This window comes from Schistocerca nitens, chromosome 4, assembly GCF_023898315.1.
Source record: "Schistocerca nitens isolate TAMUIC-IGC-003100 chromosome 4, iqSchNite1.1, whole genome shotgun sequence".
Taxonomy (NCBI): domain Eukaryota; kingdom Metazoa; phylum Arthropoda; class Insecta; order Orthoptera; family Acrididae; genus Schistocerca; species Schistocerca nitens.
This window is the reverse complement of record NC_064617.1, coordinates 973,730,195-973,741,107: the sequence shown is the minus strand read 5'-3', so window position 1 is coordinate 973,741,107 and position 10,913 is coordinate 973,730,195. Positions and strand designations below refer to the sequence as shown.

Genomic DNA, 10,913 nt, shown 5'->3' with positions numbered 1-10,913 from the left:
GAACGCTGCTGTTTTCTATTATGTATTTCTGCATTCCCACATTGATCCACTATAGGTGAGTGGTTGCCTTACCCTGATTTTTTGTCCCTTCAGCAATTTCCACTATCATTACAAATATTTGAAAACCCCAAAAGCAATTATGCAACAAGGGCAATCTTTTGCCATTTGGAGCCGAAGTCACAGAACACTACTGATATTTAATATCAGTTTGGGGCCATTATCACACTGGATTAATAGAAGAGATACGCAAGACACAGTGAAGAGCAACACGTTTCATCATGGGATCATTTAGTCAGCATAGAGCATTATGAAGATGCTCAACACTTTTGAGTGGCAGATGCTACAAGAGAGGCAAGCCAGTATATATAAAGTAGGATAAGGAAGCAAACAGGGAGGAGGCCATAGACACAAAAGTAAACACATTAAACAAAAATCAGGAATTCATTTATACTTTTAACATTCACAAACTGCTCTTTTTACAGACAAAAATGTACGCAAATGTCTCTACTAACTTAAAATATTTTCGTACCTGAATATGATGTTGCTGTTATTATTAAACCGAATCAGATGATTAGGAACTTCATTCCTAATTATCTTAACAAAACACAACAAATAGGTCTCAACCATGATCATTATGGCTATTAACTGAGTGGCTTTAATTTGCTTTAGTCACAACGTCACAGACGTGTTCACAGTATACTTGTATTCTTACGGCTATATCACAGCAATGCAAAACATGAAACACAAATGAAGGATGATTAATGAAATACACTGTACATAACAATGACTGAAGAAACAATTTCTTATATAAAATAACACTAGTTACATGCAGGAAACTGATGAAACGAACCCAATTTTGTAACACTGTAAAATTAATGCAACTGAGAGTCAAAGAGATGAGATGTTTCAGTCTTCAAACAATTTCTCCTTGTAACATCAAAATGGAACAAGACATATTAAACTTAGTAAAATCTCTTCCGGCTGTTTTCTTGGTGCTTTTGATAGAACATAATTCCAATGACAATAAAAGCAATAACTGCCAGTGTTCCCAGCAGCATTAAAATGAAGATCTTGAAACCACTGAGTGATGATGGCTTTGGATCCTCTACATGATCTGGGAAAAAATACACAGTATTAAAACATAGTTTCTTGATAAAAATACTTATCAAAACATAGTTATAAATTAATGCTATCTTACCTCTTGGTGGCTCAAAAAATGCTGCTGAAGGAGAAATTTGTGACCGATCTTCCTCGTCTTTTGGCTGTAAGAAAATAAATGTATGTAAGAACACTAAAATAACCATTTATTGCCATCCTTTGCTCACAAAATTAGTAAACTTACATCGCTTGGCATATCAAGTTCATAAAGACGAACTGACAGGATGTCGTGGTTATCACTGAGGTCGCCTGTAGCAGCAGTCATACCAAAGTAGTACCCAGTTGGTAGTCTGACTCCCTTCACAGATAAACATTCCTTCCAAGCAGCTTTGTTCTCAAAATCTGTCGACACTGAAACATTTCATTCTAAATAAGCCACTGGAAAGTATGCAGGAAATTAAAGTAAACAAAGCATCTTATTTTGTCTTCATAAGTGGAAAAAAAGTTACCCATGGAACACTGAAATATTCTATCCTTCTGAACACAGACACATTCATAAAAGGTATAAATAGGTATTTTTATAGGCTAAGTGCTGCAGAAACTACTTAGAAAAGCTTGTGAACATGCTACAATCTAGAATATAATAAGCAAAGAGAAACATATTGGAAAGTTCAAGAGCAGCAGACAACTAATGCACCTGAAGAGCTTAAATTTAATTTGTGCTGTTAGTAATGTGGAGTTAAATACAAATATGTATGTAGTTGTTCTCAGTCATTTCCAACACTTCCAGCACAGTGCTAGATGAAAGAATAAAACCAATAGTCAGCATAATAGCCACTAAGTTCTGCATAACACACATGGAAATTTAAGTACATTATGCAGCATTCGTTTAAAGCGAACATAGTGCACAAAGAGTAAGAAAAATAGGATATTATATTACCCCTTCAGAGTAAAAATAAATCGTTTATCATCGTGAAAATCATCTGACATATCCTATACCCAAGCAAAGTAATACCCCATAGCTACTACTACAATTTATCAGAACAGTTGGGTCATGGATGAAAACACCACATTAATCATGTTCAGGTTAAATAGACAGTTGGTATTAGTCCGTGTAAAGTTATGTAAATGCTTTGTTTGTACTGTTAGATAAAAACAGCAGCTGACTAGAAGACGGGGTCAGTGGCTTCTCTCAAGGCAGATATCTTTTTAATAATGTACATCAGCATAGTTTCGAATGAGAGCTCCTGTGAAGTTTGGAAGTTAGGAGATAAGGTACTGACGGAAGTAAAGCAGTAAGGGTGGGCTGTAGCTCATGCTTGGGTAGCTCAGTTTGTAGAGCATTTGCCTGCGAAAGTCAAAGGTCCCGAATTCGAGTCTCAGTCCAGGACACAGTCTTAATCTGCCAGGAAGTTTCATACCAGCACAAACTCTACTGCAAAGTGAAAATTTATTACATAATTGTTTTTAAAAAAATTACACAAACTCTTTCAGTTGTCTAGATCACAAACAATATACAACACTTCATGTGATAATTAGTTTGAGTTGTTCATACCACCATCCCTCAGATTTGAAAGAACAAGATGAGAAACAAAATTGCTTTACGTAAGACTGACTTAAACAGATTTCAGCAACACACACATTTCAAGGTACAGTAATGTATAAAAAGCAATCGCAGACCAATCATGGTAAAGTCATTAGTAAGGTTAGACTGAATTTTCTGCATGTTTTACTGTTTTATATGAAGGAAAAGGAGCTATCAGATGATCATGAATCATAATCTTACTGCATTACAAAAATAGGGAAGTAAGAAACAAGAAAGACATACCAATCCCATATTAGAGACAACTTGATAAGGCACTGGCCGTACCAAGGGGGGGGGGGGGGGAAATTAATAATAATAATAATAATAATAATAATGATAATGATTCTAAACCAATGGGGATAAATGAAAATAATTATTTTATTACAAAAAATGAAACAGCATGAAAGCTATAAGTTGTGATCAGCAGACCACATGAATAATATATACAAACATACCACACTCATGAAAAATGCTGAATATAAAATTTTTTACACTTGCATCGTTAAAAATGTAACTTGTCGAAACCAAAAAGAAAAAATATACAAGTACACAAAGCCTATCAAACGTGTTTGTGACCTATTTGAATCCATAATAAGATTAACTTGTGTGTGCTTGTGAACAATCAACAACTGTCAGATAAGGCAGTATGTGGCGTGCAAACACGCACATTTACAAAGCATTGAGCATGCATTAACAGATGGATGTAGAACGATGGAAATGCAGCTCGCAGTTGTAAAGGCAGCACATGGTACAAACCTATCTCCAGTACATGTTAGCCACATATAATTAAAGAAGTTTGTCGAAAATATTGAAGAAATAATTTTTATTAAATTCTTGTTGTTCATTTAATATAAGATCAGGGCTTTTTTCTTACAACTGTAAACTTCTGATTCCTCCAATATATCGAGCATTCTTCCTTTGGGCATTGCATGGCAGCTCCCTATCATAGCCAGTGTCCTGCACTGTATGTCCCTTTGCAGTGACATACATACTAAAGGCTACTTTATTTTGGCTGAACACATATTTCTGAAAACTAGCATCAAAAGAACAGCTCGCCTGGCCGATATAAAACTGGTCAATGTCATTACATTTAATTTTATATGCTCCTGATTTATTATTTTTGTGTGTCAGTTGTTTGGAAACCAAACCTAACATTAGTTTTACAAAAGCACTGTTCAATCTTGAGTAACACATGACTCTTTAGGCCATAGCTACAAACATACTTTGTATAAAAAATTTTAGACTTGAGGTCAATTTTGTAAGTGTGATATGTTTGTTTATATAATATTATTCATGTAGTCTGTTTATGACAACTTATAGCTGTAACACTGTTCCAATATTTGTAATGAAATTGTTTCCTTTTATCCATATAGGTTTAGAATCACTCTCTTTTTACCTTGTTGGTATAGCCAGAAGTTTACTGAAGTCTTTAATATGAGGATGGTATACGTTTGATATTTATTCCATTACATTATTTTTGTAAAGTCGTAAAATTGATTATGGTTCATCTTCATCTGATAGTTGCTTTTCCACTCTTCCGTAGTATCAAGGTACACAGGCGATGTGGTCTAGCTTTAATGTATACGTTGACTCAATGTCTTACCACAATTGGTATGTCATAATTTTTTGTATATTGCTTTACCCTCATATACGTATATTCTTGAAGTCACCTATAGCAATTTTCTGCTTCTGCTTGTTTCTTCAGAAATGAGGATGGTTGTATGAGCAATCGAAGCGAGTTATCAAACTTAATGTTGTATACTGTTTGCAATGTGGACAATTAAAAGATTTTGTATTAAATTTTTTAAAGGTGTAACTTGCCTCATTCCACATCCTCTTCACGATTGTGTTTGTGGAACACAATGTGTGAAATAATGAACAAATTGGAAATCTTGCTCAGAATGCTGTATGGGATCTCAGCAGGACTTCTGCTGAACAGATGTCCTGCACCTCTTCACTGCCTCATTGAAAACCAATATTTCAATGCAACATAAAACATGTATTTCAAGCATCAGAACGTGTCAATGAATTTGGCAGTGAGCATCCAACCACAAGATTTCAAAAATTTGCAAAGGTTTGACTGAATAAGATTATTTACACAATGACATCCCTCCGAATACAAAAACAATAATTCTGTTGCCTTATCAGATGATCATAATTAAAACATCCGAAATTTCTGATCATCTTCAGATTTTACTTTCATGTCTGTATGGTTGCTGTATTTGCTTTGCCCATTCATGGTTCATCACATACTCCAGTCCCTCATAAGGAAAATACACAAGAAGAATCATTCGACATAGTTCCTATGTTAAAAATAGTTTCAAAATTGCGCTGATCATAATTATTACTACAGTACCCGTGAAGGTTTTGGTAGGTATAATGGCCACAAATATTATAAAGCACATGGGGGTTCTCACGAAAAATCTGCAGCAGCTTTCAAAGGCAAAGACCTAGACATAAATGGCCTTCTAGTTACCTATTATGACCTTGCATGAGCATCATTACGAATTATTCGTCTAAACTAACATTCTTATCACAATCTTACATCGGTAATAATACTGCACAAGCCAGAATACGATATAAAGAAAAAGGAACCTTGTAGCAATATTACTTGCTCGTTTTCAGTCCATTCACACATGCTGTCAAGAGGATGTCTGCATGGATGGTTGTGATGTTTCCCCGCACAATTTCTCTAGCTTTACCACTGAAGTTGGTCCATAAAATGTATGCAGGGGAGTAGGGAGTAGCATTTCCTAACTGTTTTACTAATTTTAAGAGCAGCCCCATTCACAGTGTCTTAATTGAGTTTTTTTTTGTGTGTGGGGTTTTAGGGCGCAAAACATATAAGGCCATAAGCACCCAGTATAGAACCAGAGAATGCTTGAACCGCAAGGGGAAAAACCATTACGAGGTCCAATACAAAAAGGAAGAAAAAACAAATCTAAAATATCAAGAAGTTACGGAAGAGTATCTAAAAGACATTGACAAGAAACGGGAGTCACCAGGTAGAAATCAAATCTCATTTGCTATATCACTGCTTTTAAAAAAATTTAAAACGCGAGCCACAGCTTGCACATCATCTGCTAAAATGTCCAGCAAAGCGGGCAGCAGCCCGACCCTGAGACATAAGTGGCTAAAATAGGGGCAGAGGATCAGGAAATGTCTGAGTGTTAATGGCTGGCTACAGAAAGGACAGCTGGGTGCAGGGTCGCCACTCAATAAGTGGCAGTGACTAAAGCAGCAGTGCCCTATTTGCAACCGAGCTAACATTATTCCTCACGGCGAGACGGCTGGGAGGAAGTCGACCAGGCTGTTGGGAGAGGTTTCACTTCTGAGTTTATTCCCACGAAAGGAGCACCAATCGTCATGCCAAAGTGACGTGATACACTGGTAGAGGAAAGCACAAATATCTTGCGAGGGAACAGAGTACGAGGCGGGCCGCCCGAGACAGAAAGCGGCCTCGGCTGCAGCATAAGCAGCATCATTCCCAGGTAAACCAACATGGCCAGGAACACAAATGAAAATCACTTAGGCTCCCCCATCTGGGAACAAATGGAGACAGTCCTGAATCCGTCAAACGATGGGGTGGGCTGGATCCGGAGCATCTAGACTCTGAAGGGCACTGAGGGAGTCAGAGCAGATAACACAGCGAGTGAGCTGGTGCTTACAGACATAGTGAACAGCCTGATAGATGGCAAAAAACTCGGCTGTAAAAATTGCGCACGGTCAAGAAGCCGGTATTGAAACTTATCAGTCCCAACGACAAAAGCACAGCCAACGCTGTGGGCGGACTTTGAACCATCAGTGTACAAAAATATGCTATCGGCAAGTTGTGAGAGAAGTTCAAGAAATTTGCAGCGATACGTCAGCTCGGGAGTCGAATCCTTTGGGAACGAGCTGAGGTCAAAACAAACAAAAACCCGTGTCTGAAGCCAAGGTGGTGAAGGGCTCTCTCCCATTTGGAAAGTGCACGAAGTGTGAACTGTAGCTGCTGAAGCAGGTGACTAAAGCGGACACCGGGAAGCCGCAGAGAAGAAACGTACATCTCATACTGGCAGTCAAGAATGCCATCAAAAAAAGAGTCACAGGTTGGGTGGCCTGGCATGGAAGAAAGCCGACAAGCATACCTACCGAGTAGGATGTCACGCCAGTATGAAAGTGGTAGTTCACTGGCTTCTGCATAGTCTCTCAACAGGGCTAGTACGGAAGGCACCAGTGGCAAGACGGATCCCCAAATGGTGTATTGTATTTAGACGGCATAAGATAGAAGGCCGTGCAGAGTAGACAATGCATCCATAATACAACTTGGAGCAGACAAGAGATCGATAGAGGCAGAGGAGGGCAGTCCAGTCAGCCCCCCAAGAGGTACCACTCAATACACGAAGGACATCGACGGGCCGGGTGCAGCGTGCAGCCAGGTAGACACGTGGGGAGACCAACTGAGTTTCCTATCGAACATAAGCCCCAAGAACTTCGTTGTATCCGCGAACGGGAGAGGATTTTGGCCCAGTCGCAAAGACAGTGGAAGAAACGCCTTGTACCGCGAGAAGTTGACAAACGGATTTGGAAGCAGAAAAGCGGAAACCATTTGTGACACTCCACGAACAGAGACGGTCCAGACAACGCTGAAGACAGCATTGCGGGAGACACGTCCGCTGGGAGCTGCAATAAATAGCAAAGTCGTCAACGAAAAGAGAGCTAGAAATGCCAGCTGGAAGGTGGTCTACAATGGGGTTGATGGCTATGGCGAAGAGGACGACACTCAGTACGGAGCCCTGAGGCACATCGTTCTCCTATGAAAAGGTGTGGGATGAGGAGGAACCCACATGTACCCAGAAAACTTGGTCCGTTAAAAATTTCAGGATGAAAGTGGGAAGACGACTACAGAGGCCCCACGTGTGCATAGTACGTAGAATGTCTGTCCACCAATAGGTATCATAGGCTTTCTCCAAATCAAAGAAAACTGCCACTATTTGTCGCTTCTGCTGAAAATTATTGATGATGAACGTTGACAGGGTGACGAGGTGATCAACCGCGGAGTGGCGCTTTCGGAACTCACATTGAACATTACTGAGAAGAGGGTGTGACTCCAGCCACCACACTAATCGACCATTGACCATGCATTCCATCACCTACAAACACTGCTGGTAAGGGAAATTGGATGATAGCTTGAAGGAAGACATTTATCTTTACAAAGCTTAGGTATGGGAACAATAATAGCTTCACGCCAAAGCGTGGGAAATACACCGTCAGTCCAAATACAGTTGTGGGTATCGAGGAGAAAGTGTTTTCCCAGAAGAGGAAGATTCTGCAGCATGAGGATGTGGACTGTATCGGGCCCAGGAGCAGAAGACCTGGATGAGGAGAGAGCATGCTCGAGCTCCCTCACAGTAAAAAGAGTATTGTAGCATTCTCGATTCAAAGAGAGAAAAGAGATTGCACGAGCCTCATCTGCCTGTTTCCAAGGAAGGAAGGCAGGATGGTAGTGGGTGGCGCTTGAAACCTCCAGAAAGTACCGACCCAAAGAGTTGGAAACATCGACATGGTCGACTATGACGTTTCCCGCCACAGTCAGACCAGAAATCGGGGAGTGGGGGGTAGGCCCGTAAAGCCGACGCAGGCCACCCCAAACAAGAGAGGACAGTGTATATCTGTTGAACAAGCTGGTGAAGGAAACCCAGCACGCATTCTTACATTCCTTAATAGTGCGATGGCACTGCACACGTAGTTGCTTGTAGCGGATGCAGTTCATTAATGTAGGATGACGGTGAAAGACACGAAGTGCACGTCGTCGGGCACGAATCGCATTGCTGCACTCCACAGTCCACCAAGGGAGCGGGACTCAACGGGGAGAAGTAGTGATACGAGGGATGAGGATTCGGCAACCAAGGTAATAATGTCCACAAGGTGCTCAGCCTGATCATCGCGGCTGGGAAACAGCCGGTCGTCAAAATCTGCCAAGGAGGAATATAGCCTCCAGTAAGCAAGAGAGAATTTCCAATGAGCGGGCCTCTGTGGCGGGGTATGATTATACAGGCGAATCACACAAGGGAAGTGGTCACTTGGTTAAGTATCGGAAAGAGCACACCACTCGAGACATCGAGCGAGATGGGCAGAGCAGATCGAGAGGTCTAAGTGGGAATAAGTGTGCCTGGAATCAGAGAGAAACATGGCTTTGCCAGTGTTAAGGCACACGAGATTAAGATGATGAAGAAGATCTGCCAAAAGAGAACCTCTCGGGCAGGCAACAGGCGAGCCCCAAAGAGGACGATGGGCATTGGTGTAACCAAGGAGCAGAAAGGGTGGAGGAAGCTGAGCAACAAGCTGCATCAGGGCCGCCCTAGTGACAGCAGAAGACAAAGGGATATAAATGGTGAAGAGGGAAAAGGTGAACTCGGGAAAGAAAACACGAGCAGCAACTGCTTGCAGGTGGGTGTGAGCATGACCCCACCATGAGCAGGAATCCCTGCTGTAAAGGGAAGGTCCATCTGTAATGAAGTAAAATGGGAAAGAGCAAAATGGTCTTGAGGACGTAGCTTTGTTTCTTGGAGACAGACTACAAGCGGACATTGAGAGTGCAGGAGCAGCTGGAGGTCCGCCCTGTTACCACCGAAGGCCACGGATATTCCATTTTAAAGGGCCATAAAATTTAGAAAACACCAGAGAATGAAGAAGAAACACTCACCTTGATGGCTGCTTAGGGCGAGCTGTCAAGGGAGAACAGCCACTAGAATCCACAGATGGAGGATCTTCGTCCATCAACTCAGCGGGATCAATGGAGCCTCCCCAGTGTCGGTCAGTTGAAATGGACCGACGAGTCGGAGAGGGCGAAGACTGTTTGCCTTTGGATGATTGTTTTGGCTTTTGGCGATTGGCAGAAGAGCCAGACGGCTGGCAACTCGAGGTATGCAAGAAATCTTTCCGAAAATATTCCTTTTTGAATTGACAGTTCACTGGCTGCGTTGCAACCGTCTTCGCAGGTGAGGGCAAAGAATGGGTAGCAGAATCTACAGCCTGGGAAGCGGGAGTGTCTGCTTGAAGGTGAGGCAACTTTGCCACGATTGAACTGAACTGTAAGTCACAAGTTTGTGTAGCCATGTTTTTCGTGGGGCGGGGAGAGGCTAACATGGTGCTGTAGCTTCCACACAAAGGGACAATCAGTTTACGGCTCGCCAACAGTTTACGGGCAACAGGAAAAGGTACCGTCTCCTTCATCCTTATCTCTTGAACAGCCTGCTCATCTTGATAGATGGGACAAGAACGAGAAGCAGCAGATGGTCTCCATGACAACGCAGCGAGGGGAAGGAGGTGGACAGGCACCTTCATGTGCATCCCTGCTACAAGTGACACATTTGGCTGCGTTTTTACATGACGTGCTGGTATGATTGAACTGGTGACATTTATAACACTGCAACGGATTGGGACTATAAGGGCACACAGAGATGACTTCATAGCCTGCCTTTATCTTGGTAGGAAGTGTTAACCAATCGAAACTCGGGAACAATGTGTGAGTGGGAAACAAATCGGCAGCTTTCTTATGAAAAACTATGAACAGCAGTAACACCCTGATCCGATAGATAATTAGTTATTTCGTCCTCCGTCAAACCATCCAACAGCCGGGTGCAGATAACAACGCGGGACAAGTTAAGTGTCCTGTGGGCCTCCGCTTTTATAGGATATTCGTGGAGGATTTGGGCCTTCAGTAGTTTCTGGGCCTGGAGAGCACTATCAATTACCACTGCGGAGATGAGAGAATGACTTCACAGGGCCGGAGGTGCCATCCACGCCTTTCTGTATAACAAAGGGGTTAACAGTAGCAAATGTCTCATTTTTGTCTAAACGTGAGACTACTAGAAATCGAGGCGCAACAGGAAGAGACATTGAGGCAGGTGCCTCATTCCATTTTCATTTATGAGAAACACTCTGAGAAAGAGAAGGAAAGTCAAGTCATTGGGAAGAAGTCCCCCACGATTGCCAGCATCTCCGATGGCGCACTCCTTCCAGCAGGGGCCCTCCAAAGGTGAGCTCCCGCCTTAGGTGATTGTCCTCACCTTAGGTCACACTTCCCGAACGACTGACAGAGGGACCACTTGGCAAAGGAGGAAGGTGACAGCTCAGGCAATCACCCCTCCCTGGGCCTGGCATGTACCAGGTGGTACGTGCGGGTCCTACATGCCAACCCGCGGCGGGGAATTACCCGTTACCCAGTCTCCTGCTATGCAGCAAATGC

The 10,913-nt window shown here is 42.2% G+C and overlaps 1 protein-coding gene across 1 annotated transcript in view; it reads right to left on the bottom strand.

Moving 5' to 3' along the window:
* Positions 1-427: 427 nt before the first annotated feature.
* LOC126253667 (vesicular integral-membrane protein VIP36) overlaps positions 428-10,913 on the bottom strand; it is a 91,402-nt gene continuing 80,916 nt past the window's right edge. The window contains exons 5-7 of the mRNA XM_049955189.1: positions 1,343-1,509; positions 1,199-1,262; positions 428-1,114 (exon numbers count right to left, since the gene is read on the bottom strand). Coding sequence (XP_049811146.1) covers positions 963-1,114; positions 1,199-1,262; positions 1,343-1,509 — 383 coding nt within the window. The 3' untranslated portion in view covers positions 428-962. The remainder of the gene's footprint in view (positions 1,115-1,198; positions 1,263-1,342; positions 1,510-10,913) is intronic.